This window comes from Notolepis coatsorum (genome assembly GCF_963971535.1).
Source record: "Notolepis coatsorum genome assembly, chromosome: 8".
Classification (NCBI taxonomy): domain Eukaryota; kingdom Metazoa; phylum Chordata; class Actinopteri; order Aulopiformes; family Paralepididae; genus Notolepis; species Notolepis coatsorum.
The window spans coordinates 82,232,264-82,248,368 of NC_140172.1; the positions used below are offsets into that span (position 1 = coordinate 82,232,264).

The 16,105-nt window shown below is 43.2% G+C and overlaps 1 protein-coding gene across 1 annotated transcript in view; it reads right to left on the bottom strand.

The window, feature by feature from the left end:
• The window catches only part of lamc1 (laminin, gamma 1), a 161,307-nt gene that overhangs the window by 97,444 nt on the left and 47,758 nt on the right, over positions 1 to 16,105 (bottom strand). The window contains exon 2 of the mRNA XM_084320745.1: positions 8,708 to 9,012. Coding sequence (XP_084176871.1) covers positions 8,708 to 9,012 — 305 coding nt within the window. The remainder of the gene's footprint in view (positions 1 to 8,707; positions 9,013 to 16,105) is intronic.

The following is a 16,105-nucleotide window of genomic DNA, read 5'->3' on the forward strand; positions in this document are numbered from 1 at the left end:
ACATGACTGCAGCAGCCCTAAATATAAACAATAATATAATAATAATCTAATAATATTAAAGTCAGAATCTGTAATACTGTCAAACAGCGACATCAAGGCAAAAGAACCGCACTTGGTTTTTGCACTTTTGTTTAGGTCTGATGTGTGGAGTTTAGTAACTTATTACAATGTGAGTTTCTCTACACATCTCTTTGCAGAGCCTATGGTCTGACCAGCAACCCTTCTCCTATACCCACTCAACTCCAACCTACACATAAAACAAAAACAAACTAAAAAAGTGTAAACAAAGTGTATTGTATATATTAAACATTCAACACTGTAAGCTGCTGCTTCTTCTAGATTAGTTCAGGGAAGCTTCTCCGTCTGGCTCGCTCTCTCGCTCGCTCTCTCTCTCTCTCTCTCTCTCTCTCTCTCTTAACATTCTTAACTCTTACATTGCACAGAAATGCTAAAACCTTGCATAACTCCCAGGAATGTTTGGAACATATATCAAGCCACAGCTAGCTTTCGCTGACAACGGCATGTTGCCACTAGGACTGCAACACTCCGACACATCCAATGGCGCCATGACTCCTATAATCATCATCAACCTTTATTTATACTCAAAAAGACAATTGAGGTCACCCTCATTTTCAATGTCATCGAGACTTTAGACATTTCAATGCACACATTTCTACAATAAATATGAATAACTATCTATAGAGTATAAAATGAACATGGGCATGAAATCAGCACACAGATTGACAGAATAAAAAAACAATGCATAAATTGCAGACATAATAGGTATAAAAGACAATAAAAGTAGTGCAAATAATGGCCCGGCTTTCAATTACATCAATCCAGGAAGTAGATTTTCTACACAATTTCAGATAAAACCTTCACAAATGAAACCTAAACAAATGAAGAACCACTTAACCTTTTTTTATTTATTTTTTACTTGATGTTGATCAGTAGAGTCTCTTCTCTTCTCAACACAATCCATGCTGTTCCTCATACTACTAGTATTAACTAGTATCTGGAGCTAGTATGATACTAGCTCCAGCTAGTTGGCCACAAACTAATGCAAAGTCAATGGGGTCAAGTTGTCTGTTCGAAGCTGACTGAAATGTACTCAAGAGCACACAAAGTAGATTTCCGTGAGCCTCAGTCACTTTGTATCTAGACAGGAGCTCAATCCCATTGACTTTGCATTGGTGTGTAGCTAACTATCCAGAGCTAGTATGAGGAACAGCATGGACTCTACCGATCAACAACATCATTGGTAAAAAAGAAATAGGGCTAGTGTTCCAAACATCAGACTATCCCTTAAAATATGTGACATCTAGTGGTGCCGTTTACCCCTCCTGAAAGGTCAAAGTTAAAATCATCAATACCTAAAAATCAAACGTTTGAGGTAAACCTGAGAAATTAAATAAAGTCTAAATCTATCTCGATTCCAGTGGTCTTATGTTCAGAACACTTTGACTAATGTGTATTTACAGAACAACAATATTTTCACACCTAATGATTATCTAACAGAAGGTAAGTTGGCGGGTACAGCAAACTGATCACAGTCGCACTCCAAGTGATTTAGATTGACCTTACAACGGCTGTCAGTGTTGATTAAACTAATTCAAGCACTGAGAACCGTTCTCATCATCCAACATTAAATCCTCCATTAACAAATTAACTCAAATGTTTACATTTTGAATGGGTTAAATTGAATGTGAAGTGACCCCTTTCCTTCCTAATCTATATATGTCTTTTCAGGCCATGTCGGTCGAATCAGTCAAAGTATTTTATTATGCACCTTTCATCCACACGGAACTGCGTTCTGGGAGCCTGAATACGCTATTTTCTGAGACTGGCTCCCAGAGTGGGCAAATCTGAAGACGCCCCCCTTGCGTCGCCTTCTTTACAAGCCTATACGGGTCTTTTCCTGAACCGATGACGCGATAGCCCACCTCTCCCTTAACCCGCATGTGCAAACTCAGCCAACATCACAACAACAATGGCATCGTACAGAATAGTCGCGTTCGTGTTACAGAAGCTATTGAGCTTGATCTGGCTTTTACAGCTAAATGTACTGCGCCTGTACTAACACCGTCGACAACAGATTGACATCTCCCTTAATCCGCATGCGCAAACCCAGCCAACAAAAAATAAACATGATACATATATGTCTTATATGTCCAGATATGTCCTGGCTAGAAGTGTTTATTAAACACCGGGAGGCTACTGTGATGAAATACACGATACTAGCTAGAGATTAGAGTCACATAGCGGGCCTTTTTCTGAAAACCCAAGTAGTAGCCAAGCACATACTGTTCCATAGCATACGCCTTCAGTTGATCATGACAAATCCTCTCTTACCTTGATGATTAAAAAGCCTCCATAATTTAGTAAATAGTATTCTCATGGCTGGTGTTGAGCTGTAGCCATCCAGCTAGCGTTGATGCTATTCAATTCTATCAACATTAGCTAAATAGCTAACCAACTAAATACAATAGACACAGGGAACTAAATAAGCACCCGCCAAGCGCCAATGGCGTGTAGATTTAAGGTTTGGCGAGTAAAAATTAGAGGTCTGCCCGCCACCTGGCGTGTAGTTCATATCGATACTCTTATTTTGAAAATCCTGTGCGGGTCTCATTTTCGCCCCAAGCGCAGCTCCAGTCATAAGTCACTTAGCAAAAGCGAAAGGCCTCTCCTCTGTCCTGATTCTCCTAGATCTATCTGCAGCCTTCGACACAGTCAACCACCAGATCCTCCTTGCGGCCCTCGCAGGAATGGGAGTGGCTGGCTCTGCGCTGACATGGCTGTCATCATACCTCAATGACCGCTCCTACCAAGTGTCATGGAGAGGGACCCTGTCGGCCACCCGCCCCCTGCGGACGGGTGTCCCCCAGGGCTCGGTTTTAGGACCCCTTCTCTTCTCCCTCTACACTAAATCACTGGGTAACATTATCACGTCTCATGGCTTCTCCTACCATTGTTATGCCGACGATACTCAACTCTTCCTCTCCTTCCCTCCCTCAGATATCCACGTCTCTGTGCGGATCTCGGCCTGTCTGTCCGACATCTCAGCCTGGATGACGTCCAACCACCTCAAACTGAACCTAAGCAAAACAGAATTGCTCCACCTGCCGGCCAAATCCTCCCCCCTAACCGACCTTTCAATCACAGTCGAGAATGCAGCTGTGACTGCGTCCCCGACCGCCAAGAACCTTGGTGTTGTCCTCGACGACCAGTTGAACTTCTCTGCTCACATCGCAGCGACGACCAGAACCTGCCGATTCCTCCTGAGCAACGTCAGAAGGATACGCCCCTTCCTGACAAAAGAAGCCACCCAACTCCTCGTCCAATCAACAGTCATCTCCCGCCTCGACTACTGCAATGCACTGCTCGCTGGCCTCCCGGCCACTGCCACTAAGCCTCTTCAACTCATTCAGAACGCAGCGGCCCGCCTGATCTCAAACCTACCGAAGTCGGCCCATGTCACCCCACTTCTTAGGGACCTGCACTGGCTCCCCATTGCTGCACGAATCCGCTTCAAGGCCCTCGACCTAGCATACCGTGCGGCAAAGGGAACCGCTCCCGCCTACCTCCGGTCAATGGTCTCTAACTACACACCCTCAAGACCCCTACGCTCTGCATCTTCTGGCCGCCTCAGACCTACTCCTATCCAAGCTCCGGGAGGGTCATCAAAGAGAAGTCGCCTATTCTCAGTCCTTGCCCCACAATGGTGGAATGAACTACCCACCCCAGTTAGGACAGCCGAATCACGTCCAATCTTTCGCCGTCGACTAAAGACGCACTTCTTCAACCATTATCTGAATTAAAAAAAAGAAGAAAAAAAAAAAAAAAAAAAAAAAATCTAACCCTAACTAACCGTACTGTCATGCACTTGTCCTAATAAACTAACCTACACTGTAGCACTCAACACTTTGATGAACATTGTTGCTCAGCTGATAGAGTTGTGCCCTTCCTGATGGCTTGTCGTACAGAACTTGTAAGTCGCTTTGGATAAAAGCGTCAGCTAAATGACTAAATGTAAAATGTAAATGTAATATCTATGGCTCCGGCAGCTAGCAACGTTCGGTTCATATGATACTCTTATTTTGAAAAACCCTGTAGCAACTCCGCGAGTCATATCCGCCCAGTCCGTGCTTCTGAAAGCAGAGCAGCGCTACACAGCAGTGCGCCTACACAACCCGAAATAAGTCTGTGGTGCTTTATTTTTTCTCACAACGGGTCAAATGCATCTACATGCTTTGCACCGTCGCCATTCCTTTATGCCCACATCGCCCGAAATTAATGTTTATGTACCATTACAATAACTACAACGTTAGCGTAAGCTAACAAGCTAATCCTGATCATAGGCAGAGGCGCAGAGCCAGAGAGAACAGCAGACAGTGTGGACTGGGGAAAGGGAAATGGGGGGGCACTCTCCCCTTCCCTGTGTGTGTGCGTGCGTGCGTTTGGAAAGACGATGAAGTCACTAGTCAGGACTCAGGACAGGAGTATATTATAGTAAACTGAGGATTACTGAGGATGGACAGATAATGTTGATATTCAAATATAAAAAAGTTTTGATAGGAGTGGAAGTTTGAAGACAGACTACAATATTATGCGGGGGTGGTGAGTTGAAACAGTGTGTGTGTGTGTGTGTGTCCCGACCCCACTTCTATGTTTCAATAAATTATTTGCATTTAAAACTATTAACGCTGACTCATTCCTTCAGTCCACTAAAAATTATGCTAATATTCCTTATGTTGTTTATGATATATGAAAATAGCATATGAGAGTATTATATAGTAATAATAACACATGGCGTTATACTAAAAAGCTATTTATAATTTTTGGCTGGTAAAAAAATCTGCCTGGCTGGTAGTTTTTAAAATCTACCAGCCAAATGGCTGGTAAGTCAAAAAGTTAAGTTTGTCCCCTGAATAGACGGTATCCTGAGGTAACGTTAAATACAGACAACGTTTGCTAGTCGAAAGGACTGGACACAGGGACAAGTTAAACATCAATCAATTAATTTAATATAACAGGTAGTTTGAGCTGCGCGCACCATATTATATACGGCTTTGACACGTTCTCTCTCTCCTGCAGATTAAAATCGTCCTCATCATCGATTGCCTGTAGGCTGTAGCTGCATTTTGCGCATGTGAGCCACGGTCTCTCTCTCTCTCCTTTGGAAACTAGCGTTACATTAGCTCAAAAGCACAGAACCGGATGACACAAGTTATTCTGCTAGCAACAAACAACGATAACACTTCTGGTCGGGGAGCGACATCTAAAACAGTAAAGACATTTATTTTGTACATTTGTGGCACGCACTTATTTCTTGAGACGATTTCGTTTTTACGGAAAACTTTTTTTAAATGAACGAAATGAAAACGAAAAAGACCAAAATCGTTTTCGTCTGGACATGGCCTCAGTCCCAGTTGGACGCTCTAGAAAATTGAAAATAATATTTTGAATCAACAGTTATTTCTGCACAGTTCGTAAAGCAATCATCAGGTTTTTCTTTGCCAAATATGAAATGCCTTAGTTAGGACATGTGTTTTCTTGAAGAATGCTGCCTAGTGTTAGAAATACCTGCATGAATCCTAAACAGAGTGAAGATGCCATTAGTGTAATGAATCAAATGGGCAGATGCTAAATGTTGTGCTTTTACACAGCAACATTTTGAGGTTTGGTCTGTTGTTTTGCTTGAGTAGGTCTTGTCCAAGGTTTCCCATAGTGACCATACATAGGTTTATTTGTGGTGGCCCACCTCCCATATCATCCAGCTCGTCACCACCACCACCTGACCCTAAGAACCTGTCACTGTTTGTCACGTTTTAGAGTTTGTCCTTGCTACGGTCAAAACAGCTTATTCGCATTTGTCATTGAAACCAATACATTCCGATAGCAATGCCCATTGATTTCCACGATTCAATGCAGACAACAACATCATGTTTTCTTTTCAATTAATTAAATTCTCTATAACAAGGAAAATAACAAACAATCAAATTCAAAATGCCATGGCATCCCTTTAAACAGACAGCTGCCTAAATACATTGGAAGACCAGAGCTACCAGAGATAGTAAATACATTGGAGGATCAGTGGACCCAGATAGTAAATACATTGGAGGATCAGTGGACCCAGAGATAGTAAATACATTGGAGCATCAGTGGACCCAGAGATAGTAAATACATTGGAGGATCAGTGGACCCAGAGATAGTAAATACATTGGAGCATCAGTGGACCCAGAGATAGTAAATACATTGGAGGACCAGTGGACCCAGAGATAGTAAATACATTGGAGGACCAGTGGACCCAGAGATAGTAAATACATTGGAGGACCAGTGGACAGAGAGAGATAGTAGACAACAAACACAACCTTCCACCCAGCTCCACCACGGCTGACTCACGCCTCAGATATGTATCGTTCCAAAGAGAGTCCTGGGCGTTGGTAAAAATAGCTTTATGCCACAAGTCAAATAAGGAAGTATATGGCGCCATGGCTAAATTAGTTCATTTGGAAGAGGCAGAGCATTACTGTTTACCGATGAAATAAACGGTACTGTCCCCAGGGCGCTTCCTGTCAGAGGAACATAGCGGGGTAGCAAACAGTGTACGGACACTGGGGCTCACGGTTTACATAGCAGCTGAGATACTAACCCAGGGTTCCCACAGACATGGTCAAATGAAATTCAAGGACTTTAAAGTACTTTTCCAAGCACTATTTTTCATATGAAAAAAGGGCATTTAAAAGGATACAATTCATTTTTAAATGCAGTTTTTTTTTTTTTTTTTGAGAAAAAATATTTATGTCTTAAAACCAATTTCCGACAATTGGTTACCGGTACACTTTAAATAAAAAATATAAAATGTCTTGATTCAGAACAATTTGATCATGGCTGACCATAACTTTCAATGTGAATGATTGATTTGAATTTCAAGAATTTTTTTTAATCTTTTCCCCCTCCTTTTTTTTCGATTTTTCTCCCATCCCACTGTTAGTTGTTATGCCAATTCCCAGCCCCCTTCCTGGTTGTTGTGCACCCCCCCCCTACTGTTGGTCCGGGAGGCCGGAGACTGTCACATGCTTTCCTCCGACACATGTGCAGCCAGCCAGCAGCCAGCCTGAATGAATGAATGAAAACTTTATTTAACAGATTGCAGAATGGGTACAATACAGTACGGCGCAATACACACAATTGTTAAGGGGATGCAGACCAGAGAAAGACGTTTGTCTTGTTTACATCAGGGTCCCCCATTTTCAATTCATATCGACATTTATGACATACACAACACAACATACATGACATTAACATGTCTGACGAGCACAGAGTTGCCAGTCGATAATTCTTGCTATTTAAAAATATTCCTCTTCTTCTCCCCCACTACTCCTCCAACGGGTGTTTGTGCGACGATGTCGACCTGAACAATGGGGGATTAATAAGAACGAGCCGCCTCGGAAGAAGACGGCCACTGCTGCTGGAGCTGGACCGAGTCAGCGGCGCATGGAGCCGGGGAGAAACCACCGCCTCGCCCCCGCTGGCTCTTCCGCTTCACAGCGCGAGAGTGGGCGATAAGGGGGGCGTGCTAGCGCGCGGTCACGTGGGCTTAGTGGCCAATCAGAGGAACCCGGAAACCGAACAGCGTTGTATTTGGCATAGACGCCACTGGGAGAGTGTAACGTGTGGAAGGTCACACTACGTTTCTCCAGATCCTACCCTCGCTGTGCAGGCGCCCACGACCGAACTGTAGGGGTCCCTGTCCACAACGCCCAGGACCCACCCACGGCTTCCCTCCCCCTAACTCAGCCAAATGAGTTAGTATAGCGATCAGCCCAAGCCAAGGAAATGCTGACTCTCCGGGAGTCGAGACCGCAGCCTCTTGCATTGGTGACGAGCACAATCTCCGCTACGCCACCTGACCGCCTTCAAGGACTTTTTAAGCACCTTGTTAAAAGATTTGCCGTTTAAGGAATTCCAGGCCTAGACTTTTTCTTCTCCGAAAATCAAGCACTTCAAGGACCTTGTGTGAACCCTGCTAAAGTTAAAGGTGACCACCACAGAACAACATGGTGCTTTCCAAGTTATGTTTAATGAAATAGCAACAGAAACACACAGAGGGAGAGGTGAGCAGGTGGAAAGTGAAGACAGATAGGAAGAGTGTGAGCTAGTGTGAGAGAGAGAGAGCGAGAGCGCGCGCGCGAGAGAGCGAGAGCGCGCGCGAGAGAGAGAGAGAGAGCGAGAGCGAGAGCAACAAACATTTCCAGCTGCGTCTCCCGTCGAGCCAAATCGAATCAGGGCCGTAGTGGGAAATCTGGGGGCGTCACCTTAGCAACATGTTGCAACACTTGGCACCGGTCAAGCTCTCACACTTTCCCACCTGGAGTCCAGAGACTCCTTCCACCAGGGGGAACCGCTTGCCAACAGCAGCCGGCCTTGCCAGAATATCTCAAGTCGATGGGACAACATATTGTTACTCTATCCAACTGGTCTTCCCACATCAATTGCAACCACAGAAGCTCCTAATATTATGACACGCATTGGAAAATGTCCCATGTGGCCTTTGGTAGGAAAAGAAAACGGCATCTGTTGGCACAGCAACAAGAGCCCATCAGGCCGGATATCAAACAGCTACAGGCAGCTCACATTCAGACCACCACTGGGTCTCCTCCACCACCACCAACACAGGAACAAAAAAGATGCTTATTCTCACCTGCAGAACGGGGCTGTTGTCGAAGTTGTAGGCACTGGGCCGTCCCTCCAGCGTGGAGAAGGCCACGTTGCCCCCGGTGAGCGGGGAGATGTCACTGAACTCGTCAGTGCAGAGCGCCTGCTGCTCGTCCTCCCCGGTGCGGATGAAGCCGCGGTTGCTCTTCTGGTAAGTCTTCTCGCAGGAGCCGCTGTAGTACTGGTAGGGCAGCCACGGCCCGTCCTCACTGGTGCGCTTGTAGATGACGAAGCTCTCCGGGCGGCTGGTGTGGAACTTGAGGCGCACGTATGTGATGTCGAAGGCCTTGCCTGTTGTGAAATGAAAAGATATGACATTTAGATTTTTTCTTTTTTTAATTTATAAACCTTTATTTACCCAGGGTAGGTTCGCTGAGCACGGATGCTCTTTTTCAGCTACGCCCTGCTTCACATTCACACAGTTCCATTCACACCTGGGAGCTGCCCAGTACAACCACAGTCTGACACCGTTGGCCACTGAGCAACTCCACTGGAGCAGTTTGGGGTTAAGTGCCTTGCTCAAGGGCACTTCAGCGATTGGTGTTAAGGGTATGGGAGAGAGTTATTAATTCACTTCCCGAGCCCAGATTTTTCCTGCCGGTCCGGGGGATCACAAACCCGCTTCTCTAACCTTTAGGCCAGGGCTGTACGTTAACTTTTTTTGCACATAGCACTGGTGCTACAGAGGTTGATAGTTTTGTAGCACAGGCCAAAATCTTGTAGCACAAGTATAAAACGTGTTATATTTGTAACAGTCACAAATGTGCCTATTGTATTTGTGTTATTTAGTTGCAGTGCCATGTTTGGCTGTCATTTAGTATATTGCCATGTGTTATTATTACTATGATACTCTCATATGCTATTTTCAATTAATATCATAAACAACATAAGGAATATTAGCATAATTTTGAGTGGACTGAAGGAATGAGTCAGCGTTAATAGTTTTAAATGCAAATAATTTATTGAAACATAGAAGTGGGGTCGGTTGGGACACACACACACACACAATGGGGGACCCTGATGTAAACAAGACAAACGTCTTTCTCTGGTCTGCATCCCCTTAACAATTGTGTGTATTGAGCCGTACTGTACCCATTCTGCAATCTGTTAAATAAAGTTTTCATTCATTCATTCACACACACTGTTTCAACTCACCACCCCCGCATCATATTGTAGTCTAGTCTGTCTTCAAACTTCCACTCCTCTCGAAACTTGTTTATATTTGAATATCATCATTATCTGTCCATCCTCAGTTTACTATAATACTCCTGTCCTGAGTCCTGACTAGTGACTTCATCGTCTTTCCAAACGCACGCACGCACACACACACACAGGGAAGGGGAGAGAGTGCCCCCCCCATTTCCCTTTCCACACTGTGTCTGCTGGCTCTGCGCCTCTGATCAGGATTAGCTTGTTAGCTTGCTAACGTTGTAGTGATTGTAATGGTACATAAACGTTAATTTCGGGCAATGTGCGCATAAAGGAATGGCGACGGTGCAAAGCATGTAGATGCATTTGACCCGTTGCGAAAAAGAAAAAACACCACAGACTTATTTCGGGACGTGTAGGCGCACTGCTGTGTTAACGCAGCAGTGCGTGCGCACCAACCGACCAACGCGCTGCTCTGCAAGCAGAAGCACGGATAGGGCGGATACGACTCGTCGAGTTGTCACAAGAGTTTTTTCAAAATAAGAGTATCATATGCACCTGAACGTTGCTAGCTTTCGGAGCCTAAATGGAGCTGCGCGTGGGCAGAAATGAGACCCGCTACAGGATTTTCAAAATAAGAGTATCTATATGAACCGAATCCCTATCGCACCAGTGCTACTGAAGTAAATCCATCCATCGCACAGACAGCTGTTGCTGTAGCACGTGCGATATTATATGTCGCACTGTACACCCCTGCTTTAGGCCACCGTATTATTAACTATTATTATTTTCTAAACGCAGCCCAACACAGTCCAAAAAACAGCTATTTTGCTTGAAATTGTGTCTGTTGTGCATATGTGTGTTTCCCTATCCGTTTTCCTTCTAAAACATATTTGGCGTGTCTGAGCAGGTTAGGAGTCGTAGAGGATGAACGCCAGACGATCCGCAGGAAACCGGGACGAAATGTTATGGGGAGACGTCATTCATCCTGTGAAGAAATGACACCATCTTTCGACGCGGCGATGGGGGGTACTGTTGACACGGGGGGGGGGGGGGGGGGTACTGTTGTTTGCGCTGGCAAAGAATTTGCTCTCTAACCAGCTCTGCTTAAAAAAGGGGCTTGAACGGGGGGGGGGCATTGTGTCGAGTGCAAATATAGATGAAGTCATATGACTGGCTGATAATATTTATGGTACACAAGACAAAACTGATGAGAATATTACTGAGAACAATGAATCAGACGCAAATAAACAGGTTTCCTCCCTGGCAGTGTGTGTGTTCTGACTGCCACTTTGAAGTTACTGACTTTAGAAGGAACCTCTGTTAAAAGGAGACGTTTAAGGAATTTGTGGGTCAAGGTTAATTTGAAGCAATATATTTGTACTGAAGGATGTGAACTGATTTCATGGATGATTCTAAAGGACGGCATGACGTGGAGACCGTCTGTGGAGACATCAGGCCAACTTGTGATTTCAATCACATCAATAGACCCAATTTTAGAGCGACAGATTAGTTTAACTAAATGTGACAAGAGCTTGTGTTCTACACTCAACCCTGAACCCAACATCTGTGCATATTTTCAACATCATCTTTTCAGACTGGACACTTCTATAAAAAGAGACTCTGGCACCACATCAAAGTATTTTATCTTTTTTTTTTTAATAGAGCCATCTTGCCATCGACTCTGGGACAGTGGGGGGGAAATCACCCACTGGGAACAGAGTCTGTCATTGACGTGTCATTTCTAAAAAACCCTCCCCCGCATCCTCGCAAACAAGACAAATAGCATCTGTTGGCGGAGCAATCAAGTGGCAAAAGCAGAGAGGCAAACAACAAAGCACCCCGTCGTCAGCCCCGACGTTGGATGAACCCACTCCCCGTGTAGACAAAAGAAGCTTTACCGCCGAGTACAGGTGGTCGCATGCAGGACTGGGAGCCTACATGTTGGTGCAACCGACGTTTCTAGAGGAAGACAAAGCTCAACTGTTGGGACGGACCTACACTGAATTGCACCCAAGTCCTACATGGCTATTGGCTACATGTATATGTTCTCACTGGGAGCTACGTCTTACAACACAGTAGGTTTCTCAGCGGTAACAAGAAAGACATTTGTAAACATTTCAATGACGACACAAACCCTCTAATTATTACTGTAGGTCTTAGGTCTTTGACGGAATGAGGTTGCTTTGTGGATCTTTAAATCCTAATCAGGAATACTCCTTTGTACATTAGAAACAACATGACTGCAAGTTTCCAGTTGTGTTACAAGTTGTCTATGAAATCGTTAAAGCCTCGATACTAAATCTGATCATGGTGGTCTCGTCTGAACCAAAAGAGGCTTGGTGTCGATTAAATAACGCTACTTTTCCATTTATGGGTATGTATACGGGACTTAACTGATCCATAAATGAAGGAGACTAACGGGGAGAGTAGCTTTATTTGAGATACATGAATGGCAGGGATACACGGTTCTTTTGGCCCAGAGCGGAGCATAAAGCCAAGAGGAATTCCGGCTCTTCTTACAGAACAATTGGTGTATTGATAAGCAGAAGAATTTTACAGTTGAGGGCGCAAACAAAGGCCGGGCTGTGGGGACCTCTTGTGTTCTTCAATGTGATGGGAGGGATAAGGAATATAGGATAAAACTAATTAATTGCAAAAAGAGCTCGCTTCAGATCAGAAGATCAGATCTTTACATAGAGAGGGTATTCGAGAAAATAAGTCCTTATATTCCCAATCGAACTCTTGATACAACTGAGAATCTAAATGTTCTCTGAAAAGCCTGAACACAATAAATACAGTGTTCAAATAAGTCATTTTCTTACACACAAAAAATATAGAAAAATAGATCCAAGCTGCGAAGATACACAATTAACTAGCACTGCTTTTAAAGCCAGACCTAAGCCTGCTATTGTAAAGCACTGACCCCTTTAGACCTCCCAGGGCCCCCACCCAAGCACAGATTCTAAATGAAAAGCTGCTTGTGAGTGACAGTGAAGAAGTTGGGGAGGGGACTTCAGCCATGTGTGCACCTGCCCACTCCTCAAGCATGTTGTAGTGTGGGGCTGTGACATGGTGGTGGTGGGGGGAGGTGAACTGGCTGGAATGTGCTTCCTCTCGGCAGAGTGACGCCAGATCGAGGGGAGGGCTGACCAAAGACCCCAGAGAGAAGACTATACTATACAGACAGAATACAGAACTGCCCATCTCAAGAACGGGGCTGTTGTGTGGGGAGTGTTTCTTGTCGAGATATGAAGCCAGCAGAGGGATCAAATAAGAGCTGGATGGAAACATGCTACAAAAAAAGAAAAAAAGCCTGTCAAGAATTACAAAGTTATGTGAGAAATTGAATTCCCAACTGATCTGACACAAAGCTAAAGCTGGGACTGGCCTCAATTGAACCAGGACGTTAAGAACTTTGAATTAAGAGTCTTAATTTTGTCTCTAATATTCCCTATATCTATATATTTGCCTCTAATAGTTATTTTGTATATTGTTGTTATTTTGTATATTGTAACATTGTTTATTGTATAGTATCTTGTTTGTGTATAGTACTTTATAGGGATGTCCGATATTATCAGCCTAACGATATTGGCATTCAAATGTAATATCGGAAATTATCGGTATCGGTTTTCAAAAAAATATATATATATATATTTTTTACATCTATTTAACCTTTATTTACCCAGGCAAGCAAGTAAGAACAAATTCTTATTTTATTTATCGTCAAAAGTATGCATAATGTTGTGTTAATTCTACGACGAGATATGTAATGTTAATTACCTGAAATTATTCCGTTTTTTGGGAGGGGGGGGGACCCTGCATATATCAGTATCGGTTGATATCGGTATCAGAAATTAAGAGTTGGACAATATTGGTATATCGGATATCGGTAAAAAAGCCAATATCGAACATAGTATCTTATGCTTCTGTATAGTATTTTATGGTTCTTGCATAGTATTTAATGTTTCTTGTATAGTATTTTATGGTTCTTGTACTGCGTTTCTTGTATAGTATTTAATGTTTTTGTATAGTATTTTATGGTTCTTGTATAGTATTTTATGTTCTGTATAGTATTTTATGGTTCTCTTTTATTACCCGTGTGATAATTTTATATTCCACTACAGCACCTTAAGCTTGAGTCCCAAATCTTGTTGTATGCAAATAGAATGATTAGGGATGTCCGATCAAATCGGCCTACGAATATTATCGGCCGATATTGGCATTAAAATGTAATATCGGAAATTATCGGTATCGGTTTAAAAAAAAATCCGTTTTTTGGGGGGGGGAAACCCGCATATATCGGTATCGGAAATTAAGAGTTGGACAATATCGGTATATCGGATATCGGTAAAAAAGCCAATATCGAACATCCCTAATAATGATAATAGAGTACAATCTAATCAATCTAATCTAATTACAAATCTCTTCACCGTGAAGTATTTGTGACAAGGGACAGCTTATATAGACATGGGATGTCTTGTTATACTATACATCGGATTCTGAAAAAGCAGTCAAATCCATATTACACTCTCCCAACATTCTGGCTAACCACACTCTGGTTTCCCTCTGGTCCAACATGTCATTACCAAACCAGTTAAGTGTTACCACAGCATGTTTCGACTTGTAGGAAGAAAGAAAACCTCATAAGACCAAAGATGTTCAGCCACTGGGTCTAGGACCACTTGCGAAACCGAGGGGGGGCCTTGTAAGGGGCTTAGCAGGTGGTCATGGGCTGAAAACCAACATGGAAAACCTGGAAATATGAAAGCTATGTGATATCTGGCATAGTGGCATAAAGATGTTTTATTCTCATTAGCTGTCATATGCAGAGAAACAGATGTTTTATTTCCCAATGTCATAAATATGTCTAACATGGAAGACGGATACGAGGAAGACAATACACTGTGCTACAAGAGTGACAGATTGAGCCCATTTCGTCCTCAACGTTCTGTTACTGTTCCGTCCTTGTGGTTCTGTAGTTCTATAACTGTTCTGTCCTTGTGGTTCTGTAACTGTTCTGTCCTTGTGTTCCGTCCTTGTGGTTCTGTGGTTCTGTAACTGTTCTGTCCTTGTGGTTCTGTAACTGTTCTGTCCTTGAGTGTTGTAATTTTTTCCCAATTTGACATCAAGTCTTCACTTTAACTTTAAGTCTTCACTGGCCGCTCTTGTCTGTGATTTGGGCCTCTCTCTCCCTCTCTCTGCATTCCTTCAATCCCATCGCAGGCTGAGCGCAGCCTCTGGGTGGATCTTGGGAGGATGGACAGGGGGGGGGGGCACTGGGGATTACAGTTGTTGTGGGGTGAACGGACCGCCCTGGCCCACAGCGCAGTCCAATTAAAACTCCTCCCATGACCTCATTACATTCTTGCACTCGCAATATGAACAATGACCGCTTTGACTTTTAACGCGTGGGCATGACCGTTTTTTTTTTTTTGGTTTGTCATTTTCTCCCATCTGCTTGAGAGATATGTAGAACATCTGTTCCACTGCAGGCCCGCTGCAACCAGCAGCATTGAGTACAGCTGGGCACAGATGTGAGAATCCAGCAGCAGCTATGCAAAAGGACTATCATCGCTCACATTTGGACCCTTTTACATGTCATTTATCAATTGTAAAAATGTGGACGGGATTAAGTCCGTTCACACAGCAAGGCTTTACTGCCAAGCACAGCTTGAACCCTACAGGAGCAGGCCTGTACTCACTCATAAAACTACTGATACTAACCCAGTGCCATGTTAGTTCAGGAAAACACAGTTTTATTATACTTCTATTATTTTATATTATTTTAACTTAACATGTCAGCAACAGCGTCATGCTGTACATTTAATCTTTCAGTCAGAAAGTGAGAAACATCTTGATAAAAAATAAAACATGTTTTCAAGTCATTATTATAACTGTAATGGTATTATTAAGTACTCAGAGAAGGTAAAGACGACTTTACACTGTTAAACAGTAATACAGAACTATTTTATTGCACTGTAAAAAACTGATTTTATATGTCTGCACTTGTGCTAATTTGATGTCTATTCTACTATTTTATTGCACAATTTTACTCTGTCTATTTTTATCTTACTCTTTATTATTGTCCATTCAAAACTGAATCAAACCATAAACAAGTTGGCCTGTTGGGATGTTAAGATCCTAATTTTTTATTTTTTATATGTCTGCTAATTTTATGCCTGTCTTTTTTCTGTTGTGAAGCACTTTGAGCTGCAGTTTCTGTATGAAAAGT